This window comes from Pagrus major, chromosome 1 (assembly GCF_040436345.1).
Source record: "Pagrus major chromosome 1, Pma_NU_1.0".
NCBI classification, from domain to species: Eukaryota; Metazoa; Chordata; class Actinopteri; order Spariformes; family Sparidae; genus Pagrus; species Pagrus major.
Window position 1 is genome coordinate 25,652,806 of NC_133215.1, and position 16,549 is coordinate 25,669,354.

General features: G+C 41.4%; 2 protein-coding genes across 2 annotated transcripts in view; both read right to left on the reverse strand.

Moving 5' to 3' along the window:
• Nucleotides 1-2,664, reverse strand: part of ndufb7 (NADH:ubiquinone oxidoreductase subunit B7) — a 3,083-nt gene extending 419 nt beyond the window's left edge. Inside the window, exons 1-2 of the mRNA XM_073463221.1 lie at nucleotides 2,398-2,664; nucleotides 342-510 (exon numbers count right to left, since the gene is read on the reverse strand). Coding sequence (XP_073319322.1) covers nucleotides 342-510; nucleotides 2,398-2,509 — 281 coding nt within the window. The 5' untranslated portion in view covers nucleotides 2,510-2,664. The remainder of the gene's footprint in view (nucleotides 1-341; nucleotides 511-2,397) is intronic.
• A 334-nt stretch (nucleotides 2,665-2,998) lies between these two features.
• Nucleotides 2,999-13,948, reverse strand: LOC140994133 (transitional endoplasmic reticulum ATPase). Its single transcript, XM_073463707.1, has 18 exons — nucleotides 13,625-13,948; nucleotides 13,191-13,302; nucleotides 12,935-13,107; nucleotides 10,247-10,389; nucleotides 9,851-9,981; nucleotides 9,342-9,473; nucleotides 8,805-8,907; nucleotides 8,478-8,611; nucleotides 8,205-8,340; nucleotides 7,985-8,097; nucleotides 7,321-7,485; nucleotides 7,057-7,179; nucleotides 6,744-6,956; nucleotides 6,095-6,273; nucleotides 5,872-6,001; nucleotides 4,297-4,455; nucleotides 3,835-3,986; nucleotides 2,999-3,733 (listed from the first exon to the last, which is right to left on the reverse strand). Exons 1-18 carry the CDS (start codon nucleotides 13,645-13,647, stop codon nucleotides 3,628-3,630), a joined length of 2,427 nt encoding a protein of 808 aa, XP_073319808.1. The 5' UTR covers nucleotides 13,648-13,948; the 3' UTR covers nucleotides 2,999-3,627.
• Between the last annotated feature and the right edge of the window lie 2,601 nt (nucleotides 13,949-16,549).

The following is a 16,549-nucleotide window of genomic DNA, read 5'->3' on the forward strand; positions in this document are numbered from 1 at the left end:
TGAACATCTGCAATTCACCTACAACTCAGCAACTCCATCTGCTGAGGAAGGTGGTGCGATACGATGGAAAGGCAGCTATGAAGTGGAACTAGTGGTAAAAGAGTTTTGTCAATCTTGAAGACATGGTTCATACTATTGAGAGGAAACCAGCCTGTTTAATTAGATTGGAGTTTTCTGAGCTTTGTTATGGCTCCAGATTTAATTTTAGCCTTGTTTTTTTTGTAGTTAGAATGACAAAAAACTTGAACTAGATACGAATAATATATGGCTTCGAACAACTTACATATCTGATAGTACTGTACAACATCAGTATCTGGGGTTTCAAAGTGAAAGTGACTTACTCCTGGTGTTCACAGTAGTCCCAGTCGTGTCTCTCATGCTGGCAGGCCAGGAAGTTGGGCCAGTTGTCCCTCTTGCACTTCATGAGTTTCAGGAGGTACTGGGCACAGTAGTCCCTCTGCTCCACAGGCAGCTGGGCCAAGTTCATCTGCATCTGGCTTGCTACCATCTCTGGCAAAGGGAAACAAATGATCAGGCTGGTGTTTTTTATGCAAGTCCTGTCCAGAGTAGAAGCTCTGTTTATCCTTCACAATACATACAAATTTTTTAGTCATTACTTCTAACAAGGAGGTTATGTTTTGCGCCTGTGTCTGTCCATTTGTTTGTTGGTTTGTCAGCAGGATTACACAAAAACGATTTCCACCAAACATGGATGGAGGATGTGTCTCGGCCCAGAATAGACCCCATTAACTTTTGGTGTAGATCTGGATAAAGAGACTGATCCAGGTTTGTTTTTTTTTCACTTTAAACACAACAGAGGGCGTTTTTTGATATTTAATTTCTCAGGGAATAATGCATGGATCTTGATGGGAAAAAAGTGTCATATTTAGAAATTAAAAATCTGGATATAGCGATTTAAATGTGTTTTATTTGATACTGGATTAGGCTTGATTGAATTAAAGAGGACTGTTGGGCCTTGGCGGAGGCATGTTTAGTTTACTTTTATATTTAAGGTAAGGCGCTCTTCTAGACCCAAAGCCCCAACTGACAGAGACACAACAGTATAGATATAAACATAAAACAAAAACATTTGGTGTCAAAGCACATAACATTGTAGGACCAGACAGAGGCAGTCAACAAGATTTCATGTACATACAGTATATACATTATTAATGGCCAATGCCAATTAGACTGGCTTTACTAGCTGACTTGAATGCCTTTCCATGCAAAATACTCCAGCTAGATTGTAAATGGTCCATTACTTGATTTGTAAAGATGGCATTTTTGACACAGGGTCCAATGACTCTGACTTTCTGAGGTATTTAAAGGTTATGGATCAGAACATGTCCCAATTCAAGAAAATCGCCACATGTTCTGTAAACAAACCCAGAGTTTAGACAACGTGATTAAATAGCTCTCTAGCAGACATACATGTAAATTACATTTCAAGATGGATTTTACTTTAGTGTCTGTATCTGTGCAAGGTATCAACATACTCCTGAAATAAACCTTCAATATGATGTTTTGTCTTTAGGAACAACTAGGCACCTTTGGTAGGTGCATGGCAGCATACTGTATATAGTATTTATGACTTAATAAGTACAAACGCATTACAAGACTTCGGTTTTTGTCTGTAAATTACTGTATAACCACCATTTCAAAACTGTTGTCGGTTTTCTCAGTACATATTCGAATATTTAAGGTCCAGTGTGTAGGATTTAGTGGCATCTGGCAGCAAGGACACAGATTGCAACCAACAATATACCAATCCCCTTAAAACTAAAACGGGACGAAACCTCAATTATTCTTATTTTTGTGTTATTCTACACTAATGAAAACATAATAATGAATATTATTATATTCCATTTCTGCCTATAGCCTTCTTCATCTCCCTAAATCCAACACACTGCACCTTTAACTTAAATATTAGAAATATTGTATTTTACTTATGTCTTATGGGGGATCATTTCTATCTTGTCATCCTAATAAGTCTTATAAGGCAACAGAGGAGGTAACGATAATTCATCTGAAATTCAGCAGTAACCATCCAATTACTTCTTATTGTTATGATACTGATGTCAGAGTCAATTGTTTGTATATATAAACACAAGTTAGTGCCCATGGCTCTAATAAGCAGCTTTAAGTTAATAAATATAACAAAACTGGCCATGGACTATAGCAGTGCACCAGCTCACCTCACACTCGACTCCTTAAACACCTCTTAGCTGCTGCGCTTACCAGCGTATTTTTACTGCCATTAGCGCAAAGCTAACTAGGCTAACGCTTGACGAGCTGTGCTAGCATGGCTGATAAGAAAATAATTTCCAATCCAGATGATTATAAACACACTGTAGCATGAAGTTATACGTTCATATGAGCTGGGGACAGCTGACAAACCTCTCTCTTTCCTCTCTGGGAAGCCAAACTCGGGGTCGAACTCATTTTTCTTCGATGGGTCCGGTTCGGTGTCTGTCTCGGTGATATACCGTCTGACCAGGTGAGCTCCCATGGTAGCGACGATGTTTGTGCGCTGTTAGCTAAAATTATTATATTGTTTGTTGCTTCTGCTCCACGCTAATCTAGTATTTCCAAAACGATTCTGCTATCTGCCATTCGGTCACCTCCACAAGCCCCCTGTTTCTACTTCCGTCTGCTACCGGAAATAAACAGCCGAGCGGTGCTTCAGAGAACACCTTCCCCCCGCATAATAACAAAGGTTCCGCTGGAAGGTGTTGCTTCCAATAACTTAGTTAACTAAGTTAACTTACGGATTCACTTGTAAATATTCAATAATGGCAAACATACAAACAGTAGAGTTTAGCTCAGATTCTATATTTTCTAGCCAAGTGGGTTACTGTACCAGCAGGGCTCCTGGCCCTCAGGGTCTATAAAGGCCTCAGATTCACTGAGTCAACTGGCTCTTGCTAATATATACAGTAAAACGGAAAAGTGAAAATTGTCCACAGTGAGATAACAAAAATACTTGAGGAAATATGAGGTGTATGCGGGAAAATTTATTTTTGTGTGATTTGTAAGGAGCTTCGATCCATCAAATCAAGTCTTAACACAGATTATTCAGTTTATATTGTGCCTACATGATGCATATATAGACTATTTGTGTTCAATCGAATCCCCCGTCATCACAACAGACATTTTGACTCGTCATAGTAAGAAAAGCACAGATGCTACAAATAACATTAACGATGGCTCTGTTCTATGTAAGAGCACTCCAAGCCACATGTACAAAAATGCTGCATTCAGCATTCAAAGATAATCCTTGCCAGAGTGATCATTAAGGCTTACAAATGAAATTTAATTATCACATTATAAACTCACATAGTGCAATCAGATTACAGAGTGTGAAAACCCGAAGATTTGATGTTACGATGGTTGACACAATCATTTTCTGTCTCAGGGACACTGTCTTACAAGTGTACTGGTTTTCACATTGAAACAATTCAACAATATATCATAAATAATAGACAGACATTTTTCCTTTTTTGTTATTTCCTGTTTTGTTAAGAGTCTTCAAACTACTCCTTGTTATTACAATATTTCCCCATTATTCTTCTGTTTCCATTTCTCAAAGGAAGCCAAGCACAGCAGTGGGAGAGGACACTAAATGGGTCACTGATAGAGATCATCATTGCCTTCGTCTCTGTACAGGCCTGGCCTCCCTGATCCAGAGCCCGACCCCTGGCCTCCAGACCGAGTACCAGTATCAGAAGGGAACCTAGGTGGAGAAATTAAAAGGAATGATTCTTGAACGTATCCTGAAGAAATCAAGACAACATGTTCTGTAGTGACACATGTCTTGTACTTGAATATTTGTACCTGAAGTTTCCAAAACCTCGGCTCTGCTGCAGAGTTTGAGCAAACATTTCATATTTGCGGATGTCGTTGTCACTGACGGAGCGACGAGCAAATCGCATTGCCTCTTCAAAGTGGTCCTTCCTGATCTCTGGGACTGGATCAAAGTCTTCGTCCTGCAGACAACAGAGAAAACACATTATGGAGACTTCATGGAGAAACAACACAGTCTCTATCTGCGTGTGTGTGTGTGTGTTCCCAGTCCAAAGGCTGATAGTTACGAAACACACAGCCGCCCTTTAGGGAACGTTTTTATCTTCCACCGTCTCTATCTGTACCGGGCACAGACAGCCTGGTACAGCTTTGAGCAGTGGGGCATATGTGTTTATGTGTGTGTGTGTGTTTTAAGGAGAGGAAAGAGTCAGAGAGACCCAATTATCAGCCTCCAGTTCAATACAATATAGTATGCAGCAGTAGCAGTCTGACCATGGGGATGCCTGGTCTGTTCTGCCTCTGACGCTCAGCCTTGATCTCGGCCTCGATGGCCTCACGGATGGCCAGCTTACAAGCCCGCTGGCAGATCTCTGTCAGGTCCGCTCCGGAGAAACCCTCCGTGATGCCAGACAGGTACTCCAAGTCCACATCCTACAGGAGTGAGAGAAAGGAGATGCAAAAGGAAGGGTTCACATTATCTGGGCTCATTCTCAGAGAACTGGGGTTACCATAGTAACTAAACATTTTACAGTTTTTACACACAGATTATTCATGTAAGATTTTATGTTCTTCACTACATTTACCTGCTGAATGTAGGAGTGAAGGTTTCTTAAGGTCCTGTGTGTAGGATTTAGGGGCAGGAATGGAATATCATTTTCATAATCATGTATTCAGTATAATCACCTGAGACTAAGAATCATTTCGTCAACTTAAGCTCTGCATCTTTGAACACATAACATATGCGGACCATTTGAGGAGTTGATGTGCAGCAGAATATATAAATATATAAACCACAGAACAACATCTGATCATTTCCTCTGTCATGATTAATGCTAATGAAGTTAAGCAGAGCAAGGTTAGGGAGATTTTAGTAGAGATGTATTTAGGCGGAATATCCAAATGTTTAGCACGTGCTGGCACCATCTGTGCCATTTTAGATTCCTCATGTTACAGCCGGTAAAACGTATTATTATAATAATTTGAGCTTATTATTTTTTCTTTCATTTCACTGTAGGTATTCATTCCATCTAAATACAACTGTTTTTGGACTTGAATCTTTAGAGTCTCAGCTTTTATACGGCATATTGTTGCATTGCATTGTTAGCATGAAATACTATGATTGCTAGTGCCAACTTTGTGGGCATGCACTGTTTTTTGTTGCTTTTGCTTTAGTTGCTTGGTGTTGGAGTTGTGTTTTGTTTAGGTAAAAATGATGTACTTTTAGCTGAGCTTCTTCCAATTAAGTGGGTATGCTGCATGACTACGTAGCTACATGATTAGCATGCCCTTTTATGGTGTGTTGTGTAATAGGACACCCCTGTACAGGGGAGCTTAAATGCCAGCAGGGCGATCAAGACCCAAAAGTGGAGGGCAGCTAGAGTTATTTCCTGCATACAGGTACTTTAATTTAACAAAATCATGTCAGTTTACAACCCAAACCTCCAGGAAAAAATATAAATAGAAGGCTGTCCTATTTTTACGCTTGTAAAGTGGATCTCTGTGGTACATACGCACCACTTACGCACTGCTCTCACGCATGGTGTAGCCAGTTTAATTGATTATAGTGGAAGCGTAATGATGCAGCAGCTGCTCTGCAGATGGTCCGCACACGTTACATGTTAGAATGCGTCTTAGCCTGTTAGAATGAGCCTTTTTTTAATCTCTGCAGAGAACATTGGCTCTAGAGAGGGCCTGTCATGTGTTTAGCAGCCACCGCAGGAGAGGGTGAGACGAGGGGTGTTCAGTTGGTTGTTCAATTTGCAACCTCAACACCTGTGTGTGTGTGTGTGTGTGTGTGTGTGTGTGTGTGTGTGTGTGTGTGTGTGTGTGTGTGTGTGTAAAACTAACTTGTGCGACAGGGGACTTGCGTAGGTTGGCATTTAGGATTGCTGTGCGAGATGGTTTGTCTGGGAGCGGGATGTAGATGAGCTGGTCCAAACGGCCCGGCCGCAGGATGGCAGCGTCAATGATGTCAGGTCTGGTGCGACGGATAAAGAGAGTGACATGACCAGAGAGAAGAATCAATCTTCACTCCTCAAACCACAATCATTAAACAATTTCCCACATGTACCTGTTGGTGGCACCAATGATGAAAACATTCTTTTTGTCGGACATGCCGTCCATCTCTGTGAGTATCTGGTTGATGACTCTGTCAGCTGCACCGCCTGCATCCCCAGCTCCTCCTCCTCTGGATTTGGCGATGGAGTCTAGCTCGTCGAAAAACAAGATGCAGGGGGCTGCCTGTCTGGCCTGTAGGTAGAGAAGAGGCCAAGAGGTTGGTAGGGTTACCGTAGCTATGTTTACATGGACAATATTTCTTCTACCCAGTTAAAATCATTCTGATTAGAGATTAGAGAGTGCGCTCAGCTCCCTCCTGTTCACCCTGTCCACCCATGACTGCACTCCCAGGCTCTACTTCCTTCAGAAACTCAGGGGGGTTAAATTCTGGAGCCATATTCTGGTCAACTTTTACAGAGGAGCAATAGAAAGCATTTTGACTGGAAACATCACAAACTGGTATGGTTCGTGCACGACCCAGGACAGGAAGGCTCTACAGCAGGTGATTAAAACCGCCCAAAACATCACCAGTACCCATCCACAGAGCATCAGTGACATCGGTGCCATCGAGCCAAATCAGATAAGTCTCTTCAACTGAGGCATTTTTATTCGGATTGGGCTATTAAATGATTATTAGTGGAAGACTAGGCTCCTGTTCTCACCTTATCAAACACGTCCCTGACATTGGCCTCTGATTCTCCGAACCACATGGTGAGCATCTCGGGTCCTTTGATTGACACAAAGTTTGCTTGGCACTCATTGGCGATGGCCTTAGCCAGCAGGGTCTTCCCACAACCCGGAGGGCCGTAGAACAGCACTCCACGAGACGGAGTCATTCCAAACTTCAGGAACTTGTCCGGATACTCGACAGGGTACTGAGGAGAGCGAGAGGAACATCGATGGAATATTGATGGCACTTGTGTTTGCAGGAACATGCAGAGTCCAGTTGTATGAGTGATTGAGTGTTTCTTCCACCTGGACGAGCTCTTGCAATTCTCTCTTGACCTCATCCAGTCCTCCGATGTCCTGCCAGCTCACCTGAGGCACCTCTGCACAGGTCTCTCTCAGAGCCGATGGGTTACTCTGACTCAGTGCCCACTGAGGGAGGGCATGGTGGGGTCAGGGAAAGGAGACATTGTTTTTTGAGGGACTAATAGAGAACAGCCTAGAAGAGCAAACATCTGTTTGTGTGTATGTGTGTGTGTGTGTGTGTGTGTGTGTGTATGTGTGTGTATGTACTTGGAAGTCATCCATGGTGACGGCCAGTGAGTTAAGCAGGTCGGCGTCGATGGATTCGTCCTCCAGGTCTATGAGGGTCATCTTTTTGCGGATGGCCTGCAGAGCAGCTTCTGAGCACAGAGCAGCCAGGTCGGCGCCTACGTGACCGTGGGTCTCTGCGGCGATCTGAGACATGTTAAATACCTCAGGGACATTGATATGAATTTATTAAACAGCACAGCGGTGTGTATCAGGACATTTAATGCCTAAACAAACTTAATAAACAAACTCTCTTCATTTTCGCAACTGAGTAAACAAACTGACCTTAAAGGACAACACATTCATACTGTTTTACTTTGTTTATATTTGGCGGACCCTGCCACCTTTCTAGCTTCAAACAGTGTTCTGGGGACCTCATTTTCCTCTGAGAACAGCTTGTTTATTCAGTCATGGAAAAGATAATTATTTGTGAGTTTGTATTATTACCTCATTAATATTGTAAATATCAAAATTCTGACTTTGAATTTCTTCTTCAAAACTACATAGTGCCCCTTCAAAGTATGACATAAAACAGTTAGTTGATTATCAAGATAGTTGCAGACTATTTTTTCTTTAATCAACATTAAACCTTTAATTATTACATATTTTGTCTGTTTGTTGGACCGAGGCTGCTGCACTTCCTCACCCTCTCCAGGTCGATGTCGCCAGCCAGTTTCATGTTTTTGGTGTGAATCTGCAGGATCTCAAGTCTGCCGGTCGAATCAGGGATTCCAATGTCAATCTCCCGGTCGAACCTGCCTGGAGAGAGACATCACCATACTTGAAAATGTATGCATGTTTTGTGTGCTTTCTTTATGTTGTGTGAGTGTGTGTGTGTGTGTGTGTCTGTGTGCGTGTTTCTTGACCGAAGCGTCTCAGAGCAGAGTCCACGCTGTTTGGTCGGTTTGTGGCTGCCATTACAACCACATGAGCTCTTTGCTTCAGGCCGTCCATCAGGGTGAGGAGCTGTGATACTATACGCCTCTCCACTTCACCATGGGTCTACACACACACACACACACAAAGTTACATTGACCCTATACAGCAGAAACAGACATTTTGTACTCCCTCTGAGTGTACTTTATACGATTGGATGTGACAAATAAACTTGATTGATTGACTTGACTGATATTGTTTACCTTCTCTCTCTTGGGAGCGATGGCATCCAGCTCATCAATAAAGATGATGGCCGGAGCGTTTTTCTCCGCCTCCTCAAACGCTTTTCTTAGGTTGCTCTCTGACTCTCCGGCCAGCTTACTCATGATCTCAGGACCTTCACAGAATAATGCAGAGCATCTAAAGCATATTTTCTCCTACTCAGATCTACAAATAAGAGAACCAGTGGGTAAATAAGAATTCACAATCAGGTTCTATGTACTTTATTTTCAGTTTCTGACTTTGCTGGACCAGGGGTTTCACTTTTCCTCAACACAGTGCCACTATGTGAACAAAGAAAAATACCTTACCATTGATGAGGAAGAAGAAGGCACCAGTTTCGTTGGCCACCGCTCGGGCGACCAGGGTCTTCCCTGTCCCTGCAGGGCCGTACAGCAGGATCCCTCTGGGGGGCTGAGAGAGAACACCAGGTAGAGATATGAGTGGATGCTGTTTCCATATGTGGAAATTCTGATCCAGATGAAAAAGCCAATCACATGTAAAAATAGGCAATCACACCTGAAAATGTATGAAATTGGGAATTCACGTTTTTTTTTTTTTAAAAAAAGAAAATAATTTAAAGTGATTTCATGTGCCTTTTTCCGTTTCCACATGTGAAAAAGTCAGCCACATCTGAATGAATGTGATTCACATGTGAAAATGTAAAATTCACATGCAGACATTTTCAATCATATGTGAAAAAAGCGACATGTGATATTATTTTCTTTTCACATGTTAAAATTTCCATTCACTATGTAAAATTGGGATTGTGAAAAAGCAAATTTCAAATATGAGATTTTCATGAGGGTTTGCGTATGTGTGTGTGTGTGTGTGTGTGTGTGTGACACCTTGACTCCAATAGCCTTGAAAAGGCCGGGGTGTCTGAGAGGAAGCTCCACCATCTCTTTGATTTGGGCCAGCTGCTTCCGACAGCCTCCGATGTCGTCGTAGCCGATGTCATTGAGGCTCTCCTCCTCGTCCTGTCACAGGCAAATGTGCAAGAGTCACATCTGGATGATTTATTATCAGTCATGGCACTCATATCTGTTGCCAGTAGGGTTAGCATGGGTAACAATATAAACAACAAGAATCCATGGATCCATCCTGATTGGTTTCAACAGCACAGGCCTGACATGCATGTAGGGTTTTTCTTGCAGCAGTAATAGGCCTATTAACTTAATTTTTATGATTTAAACACAATAATTGTACAACTAAGTCTACAGAAAGACACAAGCGAGTGATTGTGAACATTCCCAGCATGTTGTTGCACCAGCAGTTCTTCCTGATATTAACTACGTTTCCTGCTAATGCTGCCTCTGAATTAACCAGTCCAGAGGCTCATGAATCTCTCACCAACCTCTCTTTTGATTGGCTCTCCCTCGCAGTAGATGACAGTGTCTGGGGCAACGATGCAGTGAGGGTCCGGGTCGGTGTCCATCACCTTGAACTCCACCGCCCTCATGCTGCCCCTCACCAAGAAGATGTCATCTGGCAACACAGAGAAAAGAAAAGAAAAGAAAAGAAAAGAAAAGAAAAGAAAAGAAAAGAAAAGAAAAGAAAAGAAAAGAAAAGTTACTACATACAGGAGCATCTGGCTGTGTTGTGGATGGTGCTGAGGTGATGACATAAGTACAAACATGCTGATATGAGCAAAAATTGGTTGTCACACCTGGTAGTAATATCTTTGGAGAGGTTATGCTATGAATGTAGCTGCTTCACTCTATCAACATCAGTAGCAGAGGCGTTGCAGTACCTTTATGTATGGGCCGGTAAGCCTCCAGAAAGTACGGTTTGAGAAAAACCTCAAAGAGGTTTCCCGTCAGGCCCTCAATGGTGTCATCTATAGGAAGGATGTGGATCCTTTTCCCATACTTGATGTCAGGGCACGCATGAATACTGTGATGAGACACGCACCATCAAAAATTAATGGATTATTCCTGACAATCCCACAATTAATATTTCCTAACCTCATATGTAACACAAAGAAACAGGCAGTGGTGGAATGTATCCAAATACATTTACTCAAGTGTTGTTCTTCAGTTTATAGTTGAGGTACTAACTCTTTACTGTGCAGTGGTGTAAATATTTTTGCGGAGCGTTGTTTCTTATTTATATTGTTTATATTGTTCTTACTGCTTTTTTACTTATTTTTTTTGCTTATTTGTTATTTCTGTTTTTATTGATGTTCTCTCTATTTGCTATCCCTTTTTGCTGCTGTGACAATACAAATTTCCCCGTTGTGGGTTAGTTAGTTAATAAACAATTATCTCATCTCATGTCATCTCATGTCATCTCATCTCATGCCATCCTATCTCATGTCACCCCATCTCATGTCACCTCATCTCATGTCATCTCATCTCATGCCATCCTATCTCATGTCACCCCATCTCATGTCACCTCATCTCATGTCACCTTGTGTCATCTCATCTCCTGTCACCTCATCTCATGCCATCTCATGTTATCTCATCTCATGTCATCTTATCTCATCTCATCTCATCGCATGTCATCTCATGCCATATTATCTCATGTCATCTCATCTCATGCCATCTCATGTCATCTCATCTCATGTCACCTCACTCATGTCACCTCGTGTCATCTCATCTCATGTCATCTCATGCCATATTATCTCATGTCATCTCATCTCATGTCATCTCATCTCATCTTATCTCATGCCATCTTATCTCATGTCATCTCATCTCATGTCACCTCATCTCATGTTATCTCATCTCATGTCATCTCATCTCATGCCATGTCATGTTATCTCATCTCATACCATCTCATGTCACCTCACTCATGTCATCTCATCTCACGTCACCTCACCTCATGCCATCTCATGTTATCTCATCTCATCTCATGTTATCTCATCTCATGTCATCTTATCTCGTTTTGTCTCATCTCATGTCATCTCATGCCATCTTATCTCATGTCATCTCATGTCACCTCGTCTCATGCCATTTCATGTTATCTCATCTCATATCATCTCATCTCATGTCACCTCACTCATGCCATCTCATATCATCTCATCTCATGTCACCTCATCTCATGTCAAGTCATCTCATCTCATGCCATCTCATGTTATCTCATCTCATGTCATCTTATCTTGTCTCATCTCATGTCATCTCATGCCATATTATCTCATGTCATCTCATCTCATGTCATCTCATCTCATGCCATCTTATCTCATGTCATCTCATCTCATGTCACCTCATCTCATGTTATCTCATCTCATGTCACCTCATCTCATGCCATGTCATGTTATCTCATCTCATACCATCTCATGTCACCTCACTCATGTCATCTCATCTCACGTCACCTCACCTCATGCCATCTCATGTTATCTCATCTCATGTCATCTCATCTCATCTCATCTCATGCCATCTTATCTCATGTCATCTCATCTCATGTCACCTCATCTCATGTCACCTCATCTCATGCCATGTCATGTTATCTCATCTCATACCATCTCATGTCACCTCACTCATGTCATCTCATCTCACGTCACCTCACCTCATGCCATCTCATGTTATCTCATCTCATCTCATGTTATCTCATCTCATGTCATCTTATCTCGTTTTGTCTCATCTCATGTCATCTCATGCCATCTTATCTCATGCCATCTTATCTCATGTCATCTCATGTCACCTCGTCTCATGCCATTTCATGTTATCTCATTTCATATCATCTCATCTCATGTCACCTCACTCATGCCATCTCATATCATCTCATGTCACCTCACTCATGTCATGTTTCCCTGTTGTGGGTTAGTTAGTTAATAAACAATTATCTCATCTCATGTCATCTCATGTCATCTCATCTCATGCCATCCTATCTCATGTCACCCCATCTCATGTCACCTCATCTCATGTCACCTTGTGTCATCTCATCTCCTGTCACCTCATCTCATGCCATCTCATGTTATCTCATCTCATGTCACCTCATCTCATGTCAAGTCATCTCATCTCATGCCATCTCATGTTATCTCATCTCATGTCATCTTATCTTGTCTCATCTCATGTCATCTCATGCCATATTTTATATTTTATATATTTTATGCAGCTTTATACCTCTCCTCCACTACATTTTAGAGGCAAATATTGTACATTTGACTCACTACATTTATTTGATAACTAGTTACAAGTTACTTTTCTACCTTTTTGCATGCTGCATCAGAGCCAAATGAATGCAATTTGAACATCGACAGCAGTAAAATGTAACACACACATTAATGCAGCAGTAATATTAATCCAAAAATATCAGATCAGAAAATACTGACAGGGAACATTTTACTGCACTTTGACTTCTTTAAACAGTGCATTTTTCTGATCATACTTTTACTTAAATAAGGCTTTTTACCCATAAAGTAGTATTCTTACAGTGTACTGATACTTAAGTAAAGGATCTAAACACCTCCTCCACCACTAAACACAGGTGTGAGATCTACCTGATGACATCACCAAGCCGGACACGCAGGTTGTTACGCGTCACACGATTCATGCGGATGCGTTCCTCCCCACAGGTGTCATCGGTCAGGACGATACACACCGTTTGCCGACGCTTCCTCCCTCTCAACACCACTGTGTCCCCCCGGAAGAGCTGCAGCTCCTCTGTCTTATTCTAGTGAAACACACACACCGACAGATCTCAGAGGAAATACACACATGACCCGGATATATATATTTACACACACACATGCAGACCTGTGACAGGCTGACAATGCTGCTGTCTTCATTTAGAGCTTCGTCCACAATCAGTCTGTTGGGTCTGTGTTTCTGTTTCAGAATGGCAGTGGAGAAATCTTCTCCCTTTGGGCTTCCAGACAAGGGACATATTATGAATCTCTAACATGCAGGCCCTGCACTAGTAGCTCTGATTTCCTCATGTGACACTGATCTGTATTTAGACTCTCTTTGGTTCTACACGTAGCAACTATACCAGTCTGTAAACATTTGAAAAAATATCTAATCAAAAGTTTTGAGTTTAACGCAAGTATGATTTTATAAGTAGCACATTTTTTATGAGACGAACGTGCAAAATACGCCAATAAAACATTGTACAGCAGGTTCAAATATGCATGATTAAGCATACGCACAACCATACACACATACTGTACACATGCAGCTGTTTCACTCACTCTGCTCCTCCTGAACCTGGCATGACTGCTCTCCTTTGTCTCGTCAGATTTCAGATATCCTCAATTTTCAGGTCTGGTCCCTCCCTGTCCTCTGCAGTTGTTTACTGTGGTATACTCGGGACCTGATCTTGTATGGTCTTGTATTTCTGCTGTGATCAGTGCCAAAGGTTTCAGCTTGTGCCTGATCTGATCTGCCCTGGTGTGGTTTTGGTCTTCCTGGTGCCCAGAAGCTCCCAGCAGAGAGTCTCAGTCTTTTGTTTTCCCTCTGCCTTGAACCACCATGTTTGTGGGAGCTGCACCCTGTCTGTTTATCAGTGGAGGTATAAATATGGCCGTCTGCTGCCCTGTCTTATTTGTAACCCCATCGTGCGCGCACACACACACACACATACACACACACAGATCCCAAGCACTTACCTTGGAGAGAGTCCCAGGACAGATATAGCGTGATATTTCCTCCTCCCCCTGCTTCTAACCAGCAGATGCTGGGACAAGTGCCTCGCTGGTCATGGAGGACACCTCCACGCTTACTGTGAAACATTTATAGGTCAAAATAAATCCTGTATAGCGCCTATTTTCCAAAAGATCATCTGGATAAGTCTTATCTTTTCTAAAACGCAGCGTGGTCTCTCCTCCTTCGACTCCCTGTCGTGGTGACTGAAGGGAGCTGCTGGTGTGACCCAGCTGCTCCAAACCCCTGATTGGATTCCCTCCCTTACACACACACTGTTGAAACACATGTTCACACACACACACTCAGAATGGACACATTGTGGTGTTTTAATGAAACTTTTATTACTAAAATCATCCTTTAACAAATAACTTGAGACAACCAACAAAGGCATAGACGCACTGTACATTCCCCTGCACTCAAACGCAGCTGTCCTCCTCTACAGATTAAACCGAGAAGAATGAAATGATCTGAATGCTAACAGTGGCAACAAACACCGTAAACCTGCTCATGGAAGTTGCACATTAAGTGAAAGTGAGGGGAGTGATGAGGGGAGAGGAGGTCAGAATGCACAAAGTAAATGATGATTTGAACATCAGTGTGTGGTGAGTGGACTGGAAACGTTAAAAAACCAATATGTGGAAAACAGAAATACAAACATGCAAATATGAGAACATTTTATACAAAGCAAGCACAGACGACATGCCAAACCTGGAATTTTAAGGTGGGAATGAGGTGTGTGATCATTTGACAGCATTTGGTTTCTAAGGTTTGACCGGTACAGACAGTTAAAAAAAATGCTGGTGGTATGAGATTAGTTGATTGATTGACTCAGCTTTACCCTGCGATAATATCGTTCAGTTAGATCATTGTATTAATAATAATTAACAAATGGAGGCTGATGTATCAAATGGACTTATTTTCAATATATTTACATATTCACTCTGTTACATCTAGTTGAGAGCTGATTGTTCTGCTGATTTCAGTTCAGTTAGCTCCAGCTGGAGTGTGTTCAACATTTCTGCTGCCGACTCTGAGGCCACTTGCGCAAGAAAATTTAGACCTGCTGACCAGTGGTACCAAATTACGAAAGAAAAGAAGAAGAAGAAGAAGAAGAAGAAGAAAAAGGAAAAACTTGGCTTATAATTTGTGGTTTTCTTACAATGTCGTGGAACAATTCATTAGAAGCAGCAGTGAGATCATCATCATTGTTTTAATGTTTCCAAATACATGAAAACAAGACATTAAAACTGACTGACTGATGAGTTAGCAGACACGTTAAAGGAACACTTCACCCTCAAATCCAAAAATATATATTACTTGTCTGTAGTGCTATTTATCTATCTACTTTGTTTCGGTGTGATTTGCAGAGTTTTGGAGATATTGGCCGTAGAGATGTCAGCTTTCTCTTAAATGTAATGGAACTCGTGTGGTGCATTTACAGCTCCAAAAAAGTATAAATACGTAAAACTCAGAAAATCTCAACAGCAATGTCTCTTTCCAGAAATCATGACCCTGTTACTCAAGATAATTCACAGACTTGGGACTCTACCGAACTACATCCACCAACCGAATCACCGCACAGGAGGAAGCGGGAGGCTTGGGCTTGTGGCAACAAGGGATGTGAGCAGTAGGGGTGTCAAAATTGATTGAAATGAGCCTTCAACTTCACCAATCATAATCAAACGCAGTGAAGAATCTTTATACACCTAGTAAACAGGAATGGTGTCCTCCTCAACTGAGCTGTAACGTTAGCTAGTTTAGTTAGTTAGTCTGCCGTCCCAACTCATGGACGCACGCTTCCTTCCGTGTGGTGATACAGTTGGCAGGTGTAGTTCAGGAGAAAGAAAATAGTTCCTACATGAAACTGCTCACATCAAAGTCTGTGGATTATCTTGAGTGACTGAGTCATAATGTTTTGAAAGAGACATCGCTGTTGAGCTTTTCAATGTACTGTATTTTTTGTGTGTCATCTATTTCCATTATATTGAAGAGAAGGCAGACATCTCTACATCTGATATCTCCACAACTCGCAACAAAACAATTCAGATTAGGGATGAAAATTTTTAGCAATTTCTTTAATCAATAGTAACATGGCTGCCTTAACAAACAATTATTGGTTAATCATTAATAATATATAAAATATGTTGGAAGTTTTTCCTTTAGAAAACTGTTTGCAGGCTGCATCAGGAATTAACAGAACAGAAACTATACACCAAGTTACTTGAATAATAAACAAAATAATGACTTCATTTTAATAGCGGAGCTAATAACTACTAGCTACTAACTGGTTAAAATGTAATAATATCAGCTTGTATCGAAGATTTTGTATTTTTAAAATTACAAAGTACTTGTACATACCAGTATGTTGGATTGTATTTTGATATATTTGATAAACAAGTATTTGTAATTTGTAACAAGATACTTTTGATGTTTTTGTACCCGTCTCTGATTGTCAGTTAATACATTTTTAA

Coding starts and splice junctions, on each gene's coding strand:
- LOC140994133 (XM_073463707.1), bottom strand. CDS start 13,647: ATGCCAGGTTCAGGAGGAGCAGA. Junction 4,456..5,871: donor GCAAGTCCCCTGTCGCACAA/GTTAGTTTTACA, acceptor TCACTCCTGTAG/GATGTGGACTTGGAGTACCT. Junction 3,734..3,834: donor CGAGGTTTTGGAAACTTCAG/GTACAAATATTC, acceptor TTCTCCACCTAG/GTTCCCTTCTGATACTGGTA.